This window comes from Felis catus, chromosome A1, assembly GCF_018350175.1.
Source record: "Felis catus isolate Fca126 chromosome A1, F.catus_Fca126_mat1.0, whole genome shotgun sequence".
Classification (NCBI taxonomy): Eukaryota; Metazoa; Chordata; class Mammalia; order Carnivora; family Felidae; genus Felis; species Felis catus.
Window position 1 is genome coordinate 27,692,690 of NC_058368.1, and position 18,247 is coordinate 27,710,936.

An 18,247-nucleotide genomic window follows, 5' to 3' on the forward strand; every position below is an offset into this window, starting at 1 on the left:
CCTTGAATTACAGTTCTAAACAAATTTTGCCTTTCTTCAAATGAGCTTTCCCTTCCCCACACCTCCACACTCAATACATACTTCTTCCCTCAATACATCTCTTTCTGGCAAGTTTCCATTTCTCTTTAAAAATGTTTTTTTCAACTGAGAACAAACTGAGGGTTGATGGGGGGTGGGAGGGAGGAGAGGGTGGGGGATGGGTATTGAGGAGGGCACCTTTTGGGATGAGCGCTGGGTGTTGTATGGAAATCAATTTGACAATAAATTTCATATATTGAAAATAAATAAATAAATAAATAAATAAATAAATATATATTTAAAAAGGAAAAAAATCAAAATGTTTTTTCCATGTTTATTATTTATTTTTGAGAGCAAGAGAGACAGAGCACGAGTGGGGGATGGGCAGAGAGAGAGAAGACACAGAATCTGAAGCAGCTTCCAGGCTCTGAGCTGTCAGCCCAGAACCTGACGTGGGGTTCGAACCCACAAACTGTAAGATCATGACCTGAGCCGAAGTCAGACACTTTACTCACTGAGCCACCCAGGCACCCCTGGAAAATTTCCATTTCTATTTGACTGTTTTAAAAGGTACAAGCAGAAATACACAAATTATTCCAGATATAGAGACACCATACTTTTTTACAAAAAGATATGTTTCTGTTTTGCTTTATTTCCAACAGCTTCCATAGGGTGTCCAACGTTTTGTTGTCGTTTCTGACTAATACGGTAAGTCAATGTCACAATCATAGAGCTGAAAGGAATTACAGAAAACATCTAGCATAGAAAAACCCACATTTTATAGAGGAAGACACTGATGTCCTAAAAAGTGACATTCCTTGTCCAAGGTTTAGCATTGGTCATTAGTGTCTGCACCTGGACTAAAATACAAGTATCCTAATTCCAGACCAGACCCTATGTCTTTTTTTTTTTTTTTAATTTTTTTTTCAATGTTTATTTATTTTTGGGACAGAGAGAGACAGAGCATGAACGGGGGAGGGGCAGAGAGAGAGGGAGACACAGAATCGGAAACAGGCTCCAGGCTCCGAGCCATCAGCCCAGAGCCGGACGCGGGGCTCAAACTCACGGACCGCGAGATCGTGACCTGGCTGAAGTCGGACGCTTAACCGACTGCGCCACCCAGGCGCCCCAAGACCCTATGTCTTCAAGCAACAACTTAAAATTATTGCCATGCCCTCTCCTGCTTGCACTCTATCTCTCTCAAAAATAAATAATAAACATTAAAAATTTTTTTTTAAAAAATGGGGCACCTGCGTGGCTCAGTCGGTTAAGCATCCAACTTCGGCTCGTGTTTCATGGGTTCGAGCCCCACCTTGGGCTCTGTGCTGATAACTCAGAGCCTGAAGCCTGCTTCGGATTCTGTGTCTCCCTTTCTCTCTGCCCCTCTCCTGTTGGCACTTTGTCTCTCTATTTCTCCCAAAAATAAATAATAAACATTAAAAAAAATTTAAATTATTGCCATGCTCTTTTAAAAGATTATAAAAACTCGTCAATCTTTCCAGTGTGAGCTGATAGGCAATGAAACATCCCTATCTGACTTCAACACCCATTCACAAACACCTTATAATGTCTTATCCTATTTATTAGTTTTTTAATGACCTAGAGAACATAATGTCATTTAATTATTTCATGCCAAACTAGATTCTAGCACCGGTCCTTGATGCCCTTACTCCTCATAATTCCCTATTTTTTCACAAAATTTTATATTCCCTCACCCACTCCCAATAAGTTGTATTTTCAATACTCTCACATTTAATATAAAATAATTCAGTTTTTAAGTATGGAAGCGGATAAAACTGACCACTTCAATAAGCAAATAAGTGGAATTACTCATATTTCCTTCAACTTTTCTTCTGGATTGTTACATGTGGCACTCTGTCATTCTTTCAGTATAAAGACCAGTACTAATGAAAGGCACACAATTTAGCCAACAACTGAAAGTCATACAAGTTGTTGAGGGAGTAACTCAATGAACAATCTCATGAACTGATGCTGGGAATGCAAATGGGGACAATCTGTCTTGAAAGTAATTTCAGCATAGGAATCAACAGCCTTAAATATATGCAAGACACTAGGCTCAGTAACTACAATTAGAAAAAATTACACTAAGAAAATAATCAGAGAGGTGCATAAAAACTTATATATGAGAATATTTATAACTGCACTATTCATAATATAAAAAGTTGGAAACAATTAGAATACCCAACAACAGGGGATAATTAAATAAATTAGTGCATATGTAAAACATGCACTGACCTATCTACTTACAAATAAACTTTAAAAACAAATTCTTCCTGGCACTCTCCAATAAAAACAAATGCACTGATCTCTGGCATCTCCCTTTTTATCCTTGCACTTAAGTTTGCACCCTGAGCATAAAAATGATCTTGCTGAATCTCTAGCTGGCCTCTTCTCTATCATGCACTCCTACAAGCTTTTATTACACTGACTTTAGAGGCCCTGGGCAAGTACTCCCTAAACTCTTAGATTACACCTGATGTACACCTTACCTGCAACACTCTGTAGCTTTGCTTATTCTTCTTGCTTGGCAAATCATGCCACTTTCTAAAAGCTACTTTTACTCCCTTACAAGAACCTATTTTACTTTAGGCAACAATTTCTTAGAGTGGTAATACTCACAGCTTAAATTTCATTACACAGTATTCTTTTCTTCCTTTCTGAGTTAAGGTGAGATAAAATTAACTCTGCTTCAAGGTTTAAGAATTTTAAACTATCCTGAAGCATCTGAAGACTCTGAAAATTACCACAAATATCAGGGCTATAAATCATTTCTTGGAGTTGGATTTCATCAATTTCCGATATCTAAATGATGAAGCAGCAATCTAATTTAGTGAAAAAGTCAAGGACTTCCAAAGTCAAAATTGGTTTCATATTCTAGTCCTGCCACTTACTAGCTATATGACCTTGAGAACTCTTTGGTCCTCGGTTTTCTTATATGTAAGAAAAGTAGCATCTAACTTCACAGGGTTATGATGAGAAATGGGACAATGTAATCACAGTGTTTAGTACTTAGCAGACATTAACTGTTAGTTTACTTCCTCCTTAACCATTTGCATGCACATCATGCACTCAGTACATTCATGCGTATCATACAGTTTTATCTTCTTTTCATACATGCAATGAATAAAAATAGAAAATATTACTAATATTATGGAAGCAGGAGGAGACAGGTATGAAATTTTTCATTTTATAAAAGAACTTACATTTGAAAAGATTAAGAGGCAGTGTTTTGGGGCAAACAAATCTGGAAAAAACTTGTACTGGCCGAAAGTGAATTAAAAAAAAAAAACCTCCTTTATTTATTTTTAATGTTTATTTTTTTTTTAATTTTTTTTTTCAACGTTTATTTATTTTTGGGACAGAGAGAGACAGAGCATGAACGGGGCAGGGGCAGCGAGAGAGGGAGACACAGAATCGGAAACAGGCTCCAGGCTCTGAGCCATCAGCCCAGAGCCGGACGCGGGGCTCGAACTCACGGACCGCGAGATCGTGACCTGGCTGAAGTCGGACGCTTAACCGACTGCACCACCCAGGCGCCCCTTAATGTTTATTTTTGAGAGAGAGAGACAGAGTGTGAGTGGGGGTGGGACAGAGAGAGAGGGAGACACAGAATCCGAACCAGGCTCCAGGCTCTGAGCTGTTAGCACAGAGCCCAACAAAGGGCTCAAACTCACGAAATATGAGATCACGACCTGAGCTGAAGTCAGATGCTTAACAACTGAACCACCCAGGCGCCCCCAAAAGTGAAAAAGTAATCCTCTACAAAATCTCAGAGTCAAAAACTCTATGATACCAATATAGACAACTTTATTATCAGAAATAGATGTGTTAGGGGCACCTGGGTGGCTCAGTTGGTTAAGCATCCAACTTTAGCTCAGGTCATGATCTCACGGTTTTTGAGTTCAAGCCCTGCATTGGGCTCTGTGCTGACAGCTCAGAGCCTGGAGCCTGCTTCAGATTCTGTGTCTCCCTCTCTCTCTGCCCCTACCCTTCTCTCTCTCTCTCTCTCTCTCTCTCTCTCTCTCTCTCTCTCTCTCTCTCTGTCTCTCTCTCTCAAAAATAAATATTTTTTAAAAATTAAAAAAAAAGAAATAGATGTGTTGACACTTAGAAATGAGAATGAATGAGTCAACAGTTCTAAACTACATGATATTCCATGTAGTTTAAATAGAATAGTACAAGTTTTCCAGAATGGAGGGAAAGGCTGAAACGGGCTACCCTGAATCAGTTAAAGGAATATACAAACTGGGTATCAATTCAGAGCCTTTTTTAAAACTTCTATTTAAAATTCTTCACAGGGGTGCCTGGGTGGCTCAGTCGCTTAAGCGTCCGACTCTTGATCTCAGCTCAGGTCTTGATCTCAGGGTCATGAGTTCAAGCCACACATTGGAAAAGGGGTGTCAGTTGAGTGTCTGACTCTTGATTTCAGCTCAGGTCATGATTGCAGGGTTGTAGGATCGAGCCCTGCATCAGACTCCATGCTGAGTGTGGAGCCTGCTTAAGATTCTCTCTCTCCATCTGCCCCTCTCCCCTACTTGCATGCTCTCTCTTTAAAATAAAAAAATAAATAAAAATAAAAGATTCTCTCTCTCTCTCTCCCTCCCTCTGTCCCTCTCCCCTGCTCATGTTCTCTCTCTTTAAAAAAAAAAAATAGGGGCGCCTGGGTGGCGCAGTCGGTTAAGTGTCCGACTTCAGCCAGGTCACGATCTCGCCGTCCGTGAGTTCGAGCCCCGCGTCGGGCTCTGGGCTGATGGCTCAGAGCCTGGAGCCTGTTTCCGATTCTGTGTCTCCCTCTCTCTCTGCCCCTCCCCCGTTCATGCTCTGTCTCTCTCTGTCCCAAAAATAAATAAACGTTGAAAAAAAAAATTAAAAAAAATAATAATAAATAAATAAATAAATAAATAAATCTACTCTTTAAAAATCTACTAATTTTACAAAAACCATATATTTAGAAATATTATTAAATACTATATAGTAATAAAGTTTTTGGTGAATAAAACTGTAACATCATTGTATGTAGGCAGTATTTGAGGGGAAAAGTGCTGTTTGTAGTACCATCTGTAACTGATTTCATGGCTGGCTTAGTTCTTATCTCCTCAGTTCTATATGCCTGCTATACAAAACTAATTTTTTAATGTTTATTTATTTTTGAGGGAGAGAGACAGCATGACGGGGGAAGGGGTAGAGAGAGGAGGACAGAAGATCCAAAGTGGGCCGTGCGCTGACAGCAGAAGTCGGATGTGGGCTCGAACTAACAAACCAGGAGAATATGACCTGAGCAGAAGTCGGACGTTTTAACCGACTGAGCCACCCAGGCACCCCCAAAACTATTTTTTCAGTTGTGATGGTGATGATAGTTATTGTGAAATTCCAGAGATACCAAAAGGAAGTGGAATTATTCTCTGGAAGACCATAATAAATTACTTAGAGGAATATGTGATATTTTACCATATCCCTGGACATAGGCACTTCTGTTCACTGACCTGGTAAAACTATAACAAACTTGAAATATAATGATAAATACAGAACAATTGATGAATCAATCTCTCTCTCTCTCTCTCTCTCTCTCTCTCTCTCTGATTTCACAATCCCCTGACACTCTCTGTTGGCAGATATTGAAAAACAAAAATAAAGCCAAACCAACAAAGCAAAAAAGTGCATTGCTGAAGCTATAGGAGAAATGCCACATTCTCTAGTGGACTAAAAGCAAAGCCACTTACTCCAAGACAAGGAAATCTTTTACTATCATACTTCATCAGCTACACAAGAGGAAGATAAGGAAAATGGGGACAAGTTGGGTAAGAGGATAAAAATGAAACTATTAGGATCCAGAGTTGTGACCCAGAATGAAGTTTCCCATGAGATAAAATGTTATACACACAAGGCTTCTAAGAGAAATGGCTGATTCTAGGACAGGGGCAAGAAATATACAAAATAAGCCTAGAACGCCTTATAGTGCCAGAAGTAAGGAAGTGCTCAAAAAAACTCCACAATAATGGGGTATGTCAAAGGTATATGGGAACCAACTGAAAGAGATACCAAGCCGAAGGAAGAATAATTTAAACAACAAAATAAACAATACTGTTATAACCCAAAGTATAAATATCCATGAATCCAGGCCAATATAAATACATGATGGAATAAATAAATAAATGGGGGAGAAGAGACAAATCTCCTGTGCAGAAAAATTCCAAGTACTTTCATAAAGAACTCCACCCTCAAGGAGGGGAAGCATAACTCCCTACTCCTTAAATGTAGGCCATACATAGTGACTTCCTTCCAAAAAGTCCAGTAGGGGAAGGGAAAGGGGAAAAAACAGCTAACTTTACAGTGGAGAAACCAGACAAATCCTACGTCATCAGATTAGTTCAAGGAGAACCTAAATAGTGAGAAATCATGTTTCTAGTACGTGCCTTCCATATGGACAAATTCCAGTGGAGGGGCACTACAAAATATCGGAATAGCATTCCTCAAATCTGTCAGGCGCATCAAAAACAAGGCAAGTCTGAGAAACTGTCGGCCAAGAGGAGCCAAAAGAGACATGAAAACTACATGTAATGTGATCTCCTGGATGAGATCCTGGAATACATTAGAAGGGCTGTAGGTAAAAACCAAGAGATTCTGAATAAAGTAGGGACTCTGGTTAATAATGTATGAAGCAACAATGGCTTGTTAATTACAAGAAATGTACCATACTAACACAAGATGTTAAAAGGGGAAACTGAGTGTGGGTACATGGATATTCTGTGTGCTCTCTTCTCACTTTTCTGTAAATCTAAAACTGTAGTTGAAAAAACATCTAATTTTAAAAGAAAAAAAATGTTATATGTGATTAGATTTTCACGAGAGCTAATAATGTTTATTGAATCCCTAACAGCATTTAGATAACATTCAGAGCACATAAGACAGTGAAAATGGAGTTCCTGAAATACTCTGTCTTACGCTGTGAGTTACATAGACCTGTGGGCTAAGGGAATGCACACCATTTATAAACTAGTGTTTGGTAACACTGCTTGTAGGAGACTATGCTTTCAAATTTCTCACATCTGTGAAATTCAAATCACCTTACAGCTGAAAATAGATAAGAGTGTGTTGGTCCCAGACCTGTTTGCATTCACTGATCCATTTCCCAGCTTTTCCCTACTCTGTTCTTTTGGGAGGAGAGCTGAGTCCTGCAGGCTCCTGTGTCACCTGGCTCCAGTTGAGTCTGATGAATGGGGCTCAATGGTGGGAGACAGGAGGGTGGGAAAAAAGGGAAGTCCACGGTATTTCTCCCCTTTCCTCTGCCTTGTAGCAGCAGCTCTCGCAGCAGCCGCGTCCCGAGGCTCCAGCTCCCTCCTGCACAGACCCCCACGGTCTAGTTACAGAACAGTGGTTATGAAAACACCTCTTCCTTTTGACCCTGCAGCCGGAGAGCGCTAGTGGCTTTTTCCTGTTCTCAGCCTCTGCACTGCCTCACAATCCCATCTTCTCAACAACTCCTTCACCTGTAAAACCAACTCTCTACATTCCATTTCCTTTGTTTTACATAATTTAAATATGTCTGTTTTCCTAGTTAGACCTTGAGGACACAGACAGGTTGAAGGGCAATGGGGATGGAATATATTTTGAGTAAAAGCAGAGTAAAGAAAGCAGAATTCCGGGGTGCCTGGGTGGCTCAGTTGGTTAAGCGACTGACTTCGGCTCACGTCACGATCTTGCAGCTCATGAGTTCGAGCCTCATGTCGGGCTCGGTGCTGACAGCTCAGAGCCTGGAGACTGCTTCGGATTCTGTGTCTCCCTCGCTCTCTGCCCCCCTCCTGCTCATGCTCTGGCTCTCTCTCAAAAATAAATAAACATTAAAAAGAAAAGAAAACAAAGCAGAACACCTTTGGAGCTCATCCACACATCAACTGTGTGGCCCTGGGCAAATTATTTCACTGCTTTGAGCTTTGATTCGTTCATCCATCAGTGGGGGATTATAACAGTATCTACGTTTCACAGGGTTATTACATGCACTAAATTGGTTCATGCATTTAAAGAACTAGCCTAATACCTGGTACAAAACATTTAGCTACCGCCACTATTACAGCTGCCATTACGGCTTCTAGACTCCAGAGGACTGTCCACTGTAATACAATCTTAACTGGTCTTGCCCTCTTCTCTTGCTTCTCTATCCTCTACCCTTCTTGAACAATGCCCTAGGCTTTATCTTCCTGAAGCCCACTACTGATCACACAGCTCCTACAAAACTGCAACAGCCTATAGATAAGGTACTCGTTCCTTAACCTGCCACTCAGGTATATCCACAATCTTATCCCAACATATTTTCCCTTATTTTTCCCCCCTTAATATAAGCTACAGTTGGTTTTCTCTCTTTCTAGCTTCTCTTGAAAAATGAGATATTTTTCAAGGCTCTTGAGGAGAAACCCATGTTTGATTCATCTTTGTACTTACTACAGCACTTAGCCTCAGTACTTTACCTAATAAAATGGGACTCCGTATCTCACATTTAGGTAGTTTTGCTTTTGTCTCTCTTGCCCGAAGAGACATATCTAAAACATGTTGCTAAGGCCAATATCAAAGAAATTGCTGCCCATGTTTTCTCTTCTAGGAGTTTTAAAGTAGGACAGCACTTAATAGAATCGGTCTTGCATTAGGTATTTAAATTTGATCCAATTTACCTTCTCGAGCAGTGACAGGCAAACTGAAAGCCCACAGGCCAAATGCGGCCCTCCAACTATTTTGTTGGATAAATAAAATAAAGTTTTATTGGAATAGTTTTTTTTGGAACACAGCCACATTTATGGATTATCTATGGCTACTTTTTGCTTTACAATGGCAGAGTTCGGTAGTGTAGTAGAGACCCTATGGCCTGCAAAGCCTAAAATACTATTTAGCCCTCTACAAAATAAATTTGCTGACATCCGTCCTTGAGAGTGGCAATCCTGGTTTATCCACATCCTCCCCACAGACATCTAGTATATAGCTTCCATATATTTGGTGTTCAAAAAAAATTTTTTTTAATTTTTTTTAACGTTTATTTATTTTTGAGACAGAGAGAGACAGAGCATGAACGGGGGAGGGGCAGAGAGAGAGGGAGACACAGAATCGGAAGCAGGCTCCAGCCTCTGAGCCATCAGCCCAGAGCCCGACACGGGGCTTGAACTCACGGACTGCAAGATCGTGACCTGAGCTGAAGTCGGACGCTTAACCGACTGAGCCACCCAGGTGCCCCCAAAATTTTTTTAATTAAACTGAATTGACAAACTTTAAAAACAGAGTTGGAGACTGTGTTATTGGAGGTTAATAAGCAATAAAATTACCAAAACCTAGAAAAGCACATCAGAAGTCAGAGTATTATGTATACTCTGATTATACATACTATTACTTATATTTTAGCCCTCTCTTTACCATTAAAAAGTGAAACAAGAGAGTCTCATTTATCTTATTCTTTTTTATTCCTTAGGGCTATCAGTTCATAATTCTATAAAACATTTCTCTCATCTTCTATTTTTTTCCTATCCAGTTGTTTTCATTCAATTGCTAATTTAAACATTCAATAAAAATTTATGGAGCAGTAACCAGGTTACTGGTACTATGTTGAGAGCTGAGAGAATGAGGATCCTTAAAACTTGGTCCCTGCCTATGAAGGCTATCTAATCTTAGTTTAAAAGACATATTTCAAAAAGGAGAAGCACTATTTAAATACCAGCAAATCAACAAGTGGGTCAAGTCTGGTATCTATTACTGTCACCTAATTTCAAATCTTCACCAGAAAAAAAACAAACAAAAAAACCAAACAAACCAAAAAATTTAAATGTTCCACTACTATGAATCCCAAGTATTTCTGAAAATTGGGAAAACAGCTCACTCCGTCACAACTGCCACTGCTGGGGGAGGGGAAAAAGAGCATCAAATTTGTTTACTAATTCCCTAAGGCATTTTATTCTTCCAAAACAGCATAAGCAGTAAATAACCTTCTCAATAAATATAAATTGCCTGAAAGTGTTATAAAATGCTGAAACTTGTATGGAGACTATAACACTTAAGTTCAAGATAGACAATAGCTGTACCAGTGGGAAATTAAGAAGGAAAAAAATCATTCTGCCTCAGGAAGAGGCAGAACTGGCGATGCAGAGAGTAAAGATGGAGACTATTCACTCATACCACAAATATTTATCTAGCATTTACCATATACATATACAAACATTTACTCAGCATGCACCAGGCCCGGTGCTAAGTAAGACAAAGACTCCTGTTCTCCCTCAGAGGCTAACATAAAGGAGAAATCCTACAGAAAAAACACATTCATCAATGTCAGAATCAAACATTCATGTTTAAGTCACTCAACAGTAATAAAGTTAATAGCTGTTCATTTAATAAACAATTAAGTGACTACCCTGGGTCAATTACAGTGCAATCACAGAAGCATAAAAAAGTTCTGGCTCAGAAGACTTCACAGCCTGGGTGCTTATACAAAGATGAATAACTTTTTAAAGTTTATTTATGTATTTTGAGAGAGAGTGCACATGCAGAGAGAAGGGGCATAGAAAGAGAGGGAGAGAGAGAATCCCAAGCAGGCTCTGCACTGTCAGCATAGAGTCCACCACAGGGCTTGAACTCAAACTGTGAGGTCATGACCTGAGCCGAAATCAAGAGTCGGATGCTTAACTGACTGAGCCACCCCAGCACCCCAACGATGAATAATTTTGATATATGAAATATTTCAAAAAACTGTACAACTTTCTGAGGAAGTACACAAGAGGAAACATTACTAGGGAGAGGGAACTTGAGTCAGGCAAGGCTTCACATCAGTAACCTGAGTCTCACAAAATGAACAGGAGTTTCCCAGGCAAAGAATTTCAGACAGAGGAGAAAACCACACCAAGTGAAGTCAGAGCACAGGGTACAGTGCAGTGTGGGGAATGGAAAATAGGGTTGGGGTGAGTTGTTTGGGGGTCAGTTGATAGAAAGCCCTGTATACCACCCTGAGGAAAGTTTGGACCATGGTACACTTATAAAAAGGTTATAAAAATAACTGATGGCAGTGTGAAGTTTAAAAAGGATAAAGTACCAGAAGCCAAGAGGACTGTTTTTTAAAGGCTATTACAATAGGCCAGGGGAGAGATGATAAAGACTAACAGAATAGCAGTGGCAAGGTCAGAGAAAGAAATCAGAGATCAGGGTAACGGACTAACAGAAGAAACCTGGAGATCGAGAAGAAACCAGAATTGATAATGGCATTGTTCACGACAGGGGAAAGAAGAGAATCAGCTCGTATGGGGAGAGAACATAATAAGCTACATTTTAGGCAGCTGAAGTTTGTATTTGTGTTTGTAGGACTCAGTGGTGAGACAAGTGGAAATTCTTATTAACTCCATTCACTGAGAGAATAGTTCTCATTCCTTCCCATTCCAGAGTAACATTTATTCATTCAGCAATTTCTTCTTGGAAAGCTTATCACATATCAGGCACCATTATAAATGCTGGAAAAACACAGACAGCAAGCAAAGTCCCTGCCCATGGAGCTTAGATTTCAGCCTCCTCTTATCATATAAAGTTAACCTCCGCTTATGATAACAGTGAGGGAAAAAATCAGATAAAATTAAAAATATGGGTATACAATATGTAAGTCATGTGATTTCTTCAAAGGGAAGCTTCAAGGTAAACATTTTAAATCAAATTGCAATGAAAAATACTAGAAGTGATTTGTTTTGGTAGTAAGTAGTTAATGACTTACATGTTTGATAGGTTTTCGTTTCCAAGCTGGCCTATACTGAAATGTGTATGTGGCTAATTACATGTTACACTATGCTACTGACACTAGGAGTTACGCTTTTTGGGAAAGTACTGAAAACTGAAGGCTATCATTTCATACAAACCGGGTTTTTTTCAAAATGCTTTAAAAACTGGTAATATTCTTTCCTCACATTCAAGTTTCTTCTCTACTTTTTCATAAGAATCAGTTTTGCTACAAAGCAAAATCTGACCATGACCTCTATTAAAGAATTAATTTTAAGCTACTATTTTATTCAAGGTATGACACAGGTATTTTTGCCTGTATTTTTATCTTTTTAATCTCCTAAACTGGTTATTGCACATTAATTCCTAGTCTCTAAAGGGAAGTTTACCTGAGAAAGAGTTATTTAACATCTACAGCTGCTTTAGTATATTTCAACAACTTTAAAATATATTGGATCTTTTTAAGAAACAATGTAAAAAATTTCTTCTTCAACTCCTTGATATTTTATTTTTTACTATTTTATTTCCTAAGATTACCCACATGTCCCACTCCTGGGTTGTTTCTTTTTTCCTAACACTTACTCTTTGTCAGCTTCCCATCACTTTCAGTACTTCCAAGCTCTCCCAAAATTATTACTATCAGTTCTCTTATCTTCGAACACATCATTGGTCATTACCTGGGCCAATGATTCCAACAGAAGCAGAACAGATCCTTAGGGACATTTTGAAAATCTGTGAGGACCTTTTGGTTGTCACAATCATTTGGATAGGACGGAGGGTATTTGGTGGATGGGGAACTATTCATCCTAGAAGTCCTAAAATGTGTAAGACAACCCTGTATAACAGAGAACTGTCTGCATCCCTCAGGATTTTAAAAGATCTGCTGGGCATTAAGTAGGTGAAAAGTTTATTTATGATCATCTTAGTCTAAACTTTTATAATATAGTATATATAAAACATATCATTTTTGTGCTATTTAAAAAAATTTTTTTTAACGTTTATTTATTTATTGGCACAGAGAGAGACAGAGCATGAACGGGGGAGGGGCAGAGAGAGAGGGAGACACAGAATCAGAAGCACGCTCCAGGCTCTGAGCCATCAGCCCAGAGCCCGACGCGGGGCCGGAACTCACGGACCGCGAGATCGTGACCTGAGCCGAAGTTGGAGGCTCAACCGACTGAGCCACCCAGGCGCCCCATTTTTGTGCTATTTTAAAGAAGACCAAATTTTTCAGAAGTGCAACTATTATTTATGTAAATTGAGGGAAGTATCCACTTTGTTGTGTTCAAAATTTTACCAAACATTGTTAACAATTTGGGAAAAATCAGTTTGTCAATGATGATGGCCCTTACGGTATCTGAAATGCCAGAATGCATGTGAAATCAGTCTGCATTTATAGTTGTCACATTCATAGTGATTCTTTGCAATATGCCAGCAATTGATTACTTCATTTTATCTTCTAATATAATCATGTCTGAGCATTTACATACCTAAATAGCAAACCTGTTATTTTCTAATAAAATATTTCACCTTTATGTATCAGTTAAAGCACTACATTGGTTGTTTTTTTTTTTTAATTGATTTATTTTGAGAGAAGGGGAGGGAGGGAAGGAGGGAGAGAGAGCGAAGACCGAATCCCAAGCAGGCTCTGTGATGTCAGTGCAGAGTCCTACGCGGGGCTTGATCTAACGAACCCGTGCAATCATGACCTAATCTGAAAACAAGAGTGAGACGCCACTTAACCAACTGAGCCACCCAGGTGCCCTGCACTGCGTTGACTTTTAAAAGTTATTTTTATGAGTATATTTCAATGTCTATGATGATCATTTTAGGATATTACAGAAGACTTTACAAAATATTTATTGTAAAAAAGGGGGCACTAGGTAGGACAGGAATCACTTTAGAATCACTGGCCCACACTTTAGCCTTCACGTGCCTGGCCTACTGAAGACATCTAACTGACATCTTAAATTCTACACATACCCTCTTCCAAATGAAGTACCTACAGATGTGAAAGATCACCAATATTACTTCTATCTTCAAAATACCAGAGCTGCCAACTGCCTTGCAAGTCGGTCCAGTACTGAGATTTCTACAATTCTCCATAAAGAGATTCCTCTACCTAAGAACTTACCCGGTCTACATCACAGACTGAATATTACCCTCAAAAAGCCTTATTTCTAAGAAGTCAGCAAGTCACGGTGGAAGGGTAGAGGGAATCCTAGGTCTGCCCCTTACTTATTATGACAATGATCCTGGGTAAGTTACCACTTTTTTTTTTTAATGTTTTTATTTATTTTTGAGACAGAGAGAGACAGAGCATGAGCAGGGGAGGGGCAGACACAGAATCTGAAGCAGGCTCCAGGCTCTGAGCTGTCAGCACAAAGCCCGACGCGGGACTCGAACTCACAAACCGTGAGATCATGACCTGAGCTGAAGTCGGACACTTAACCGACTGAGCCACCCAGGCGCCCCTACTTACCACTTTCTGAATCTCCTCATTTCTTAAATGAGAAAAAGAACCTTCCTCCCAAGGTTGTGGTATGAAATGACTCAAACAAGTAAGAGCTCAGAGCTTACTACTTCAAACTTTCACCTGTTTTGTTTACTCACCTATCCCAAGGCCTTAGAATAATAACTGGCACCTAGCAGTATTCAAGAAATGTCTGTTGAATGAAAACACATTGCTTCCGGAAACCTTCCCAGGCAAGCCCAATCTGACCGCTCCAGAAATGTATCAGTTAATCAAGGAAGGATAACTGAGTGCCCACAAAGTGAGCGGTTACTAGAAGAAAATCCCCAGTCCCTGCTCTTAGGAAACTTAGAAAAATACCGGAAAACGACAGGTCAACATAAAAAATGTCACAGTACAGGGGCGCCTGGGTGGCGCAGTCGGTTAAGCATCCGACTTCAGCCAGGTCACGATCTCGCGGTCCGTGGGTTCGAGCCCCGCGTCGGGCTCTGGGCTGATGGCTCAGAGCCTGGAGCCTGTTTCCGATTCTGTGTCTCCCTCTCTCTCTGCCCCTCCCCCGTTCATGCTCTGTCTCTCTCTGTCCCAAAAATAAATAAACGTTGAAAAAAAAAATTAAGAAAAAAATGTCACAGTACAGTAGTCAACAAAGGGTATGGGACAGTTAAGTGCTGTGCATCTAAAGGCAAGGTCTACATCACGGCAGGCTGGCACAGCATGGAATGCCACGTGAAAAAGAAACAAAACAGCCATGTTTCTAGACTTCTTCCACTCTTCTTACACAAAGCCTGAGAGAACTCTACAACAGCCAAACCTGTCACTTCTCTGCTTAAAGCTCATCAAAATGGTATCACTGCCCTCAGGATATCCTAACTTGTTCACGTGTTTTATCAGATACTTCGCATGTTCTAGCCCCCACTTATATCTGGCAACTGCACGGATTAATAATGTAGCCACTAGCTACGTGTGGCTGAGCGCTTGAAATGTGGCTAGTCTCAGGTAAGATGTGCCATTAGTGTAAAACACACACTGGATTTCAACGACTTGGTACAATAAAAAAAGGATACAAATAAAAAATACCTCAACAATTTTATATTGATTACATGTCAAAATATCAATGTGGAATCACGGGGCTAAATAAAATACATTGTTAAAACTAAATTCACCTGGGGCACCTGGGTAGCTCAGTCGGTTAAACATCCGACTTCCGCTCAGGTCATGATCTCCCGGTTTGTGAGTTCGAGCCCCCTATCAGGCTCTGTGTTGACAGCTCAGAGCCTTGAGCCTACTTCCGATTCTGTGTCTCCCTCTCTCTCTGCCCCTCCCCCGCTCTCTCTCTCAAAAATAAACGTTAAAAAGATAATTAAATTAACTTCACCTGTTTTTCACGTTTTAAAAATGGCTACAGAAAACGTAAAGGTCTGTATGTGGCTTGCATTACGCTTCTACTGGACACTTACTTTTCCCAGCTCTGCATTTTAGCCTGAAGAAACCACTTGCAATTTCCAACTGGGCCCTGTTTCTCTGGCTTACGACACTGTAGACACTACTACCGGTGCCTGAAACACTTTTTCCTCTCCCTTTCGCTGAGTTATCTGCCACTCATTCTTCAGATCTTAGTTTTTAACCGTCTTTCTCCAAGAAGCCTCCTCTGACTTCACTCCTTACCCCCGCAAGGCTGGAGTGGGGTCCACTCTAGGCGATAGGTGAATCCATCCTACCTAGGATGATGGGTGATCGGCGAATCCATCCTACCGTACTTACCACGCGGTATCCGCAACTGCCTGTCTCCTGGTCTATCTCCCCGCAAGACTGTAAGCTCCTTGAGGGAACAGAGGCTACACACGCCTACTCGTCCACGCCCGGCACGGAGCACAGCTCGGCTCACGAAAGAGGGGGTGGGACCAGGACGTGAACGCCGGGACTACCACCGTCGGAAGGGAGAGAGGGGTGAGGAGTGACGCACGGCCTACAGGAGTCCGCGGGGTGCCAGCACGCAGGCCCGGAGACGGGCGGGAACGGCCGGAGGGACTCACCAGTCCGTGGTCGATGTCCGCATCGGCCCTTTTGGTCGCCGGCGGCGAATACTCGGCGTAACGCAGACCTTCCCCGGCAGGAGCGACGCCGCCACCGGCAGCCATGGCAATGGGAGGCGGGGAGGACTCCGGGCGCCGGGGCGTCGCCTACGAGACGGCCGCAGGGACAAACTAGTTAGGGCGGTTCATTCGCGGGTTTAGTTGGCACCGCCCCTCGCTGCCCCAAAGGAGGGCGTGGCCCCAGAAGATCTCCTTCTCACCCAGGCGGGGACCGTTTTGTCCCAGTGAAACCTGGGGTCAGACTCTGAGCTGAGACCCCCTAGGACGTGTAGGATTTTTTGTTTGACGGAGATTCGGAGGCCCAAAGTCAAGGTTGGGCCTCCTGGGCATTGTGTGGTGGAGCTGGCTCTTCCCCAACCCTTCTTCCTACCAGGGGCCAGGACTTAAGCCCTATGGTCTGATGTTATTCTCATCAAATTGCTATTCTAGGGAGACCCGGAGGCTCCAACTGCACTGCCTATAGGTCTCTGACCCACACCAGACCTTTCTTCCCACCCGCAACTACTGATCATACTTCTGTTTAATGCCGCAATTCTCCAATCCATGAAAGCAATAGAAGTGGTAATTTGCGTATTCTACCCTTCGCTCCGCATGGACGGTTATATTTAAGATGAAATTACAAAGAAGAAACATAAGCAAGGAAATAAACCTCACTCCCCACAAATGGTTTTGTGCTGACTTGGATGTAGAAAGACCCATTTTATTATTAATGTTTAAGTGAAGCCTTTGGTGCAAAAATTCACCGACAGATGAAGCCAGTGAAGGGTTTTCCAACTCCTGAACCCTCTTGGCCCCTCTTTTGCCGTTTGTAACCATTGGAAGAGGTGTGAGTTCTAGTGTATGGTCTATCATTTTTCTGGGCTTGTGTCCCTGCAATACCCATTTACCTCTCCAAATCGCTCCTTATCTGTGGAAGGGGAATGACATTGCCCAACATTCAGACTCAGGAAAGTTGCAAGGATAAAATGAAAAAAGGCGGGGGGGGGGGGGGGGGGAGGAGAGAAGGATATGGAGGCAGTTTGTACGTGCAGTTACCGTATACTACACACAGTTACTACCACAATGCTGTTGGTATTTATGGGAGGGCATGGTCACTTTTAACAGGGATCTTCAGAGAAGGGTCTGATGACTCCAATTTTAAAGAAAAAGCTTCCACAGAGACTATCAGTTCTCAGCTTTTGGTTCGTTGCTAAGGTCACCCTCACCCCCAAGGAAAGGGTGGAAATGAACAATTAAGTCCCCTCTCGCCTCACACAGATGTCTTGAGCTAAATTCACTTCTCTGGTTTCCCTGAGAACGAAAAGGAATGCTTTTTGTGAAACCCGAAAAGGAAGGCACGTTACATTTTCATCAGCCCGTTTTTATTAGTTACACCATTTCAAAGACAGGTTACATTATGTTCAATAGACTTTGTAAAAGAAAGGCAGGTGCTGGTAATATATCTTAGAAACATTTTGGTAAAAGATGTCTTAAACATTTGTTGCTTAAGAATACTTTTAGCAAAAAAAAAAAAAAAAAAAAAAGAGACCTCTGTGTGCCTCAGTCTCCTCATCAGGAAAATGGGAGATGATAATGGAACTTCCGTGGTGAGGATTAATGGGTTTTGTAAAGCTCTTATTTTTTTTTTAAATGTTTTATTTGTTTTTGAGAGAGCACAAGTGGGGAAGGAGCAGAGAGAGGGAGACAGAGGATCTGAAGTGGGTTCTCTGCTGAGAGCAGTGAGCCCAACATGGGGCTTGAACTCACTAACTGAGAGAGATCACGACCTGAGCTCAAGTCAGACGCTCATCCCTCTGAGGCACCCAGGTGCCCCAGCTTTTGTAAAGCTCTTAAAACAGTGCTGGATGCCTTGTAAATTCTATGAAAGTGTTAGTTACTATTTTCTGTTTATGACTTCTTTCACCTATTTGTTTCCTAT

At 41.2% G+C, this 18,247-nt stretch overlaps 1 protein-coding gene across 1 annotated transcript in view; it reads right to left on the reverse strand.

The window, feature by feature from the left end:
- Window positions 1-16,421, reverse strand: part of DNAJC15 (DnaJ heat shock protein family (Hsp40) member C15) — a 70,464-nt gene extending 54,043 nt beyond the window's left edge. Inside the window, exon 1 of the mRNA XM_003980414.6 lies at window positions 16,270-16,421. Within this exon, the coding sequence (XP_003980463.1) occupies window positions 16,270-16,374 (105 nt within the window). The 5' untranslated portion in view covers window positions 16,375-16,421. The remainder of the gene's footprint in view (window positions 1-16,269) is intronic.
- Between the last annotated feature and the right edge of the window lie 1,826 nt (window positions 16,422-18,247).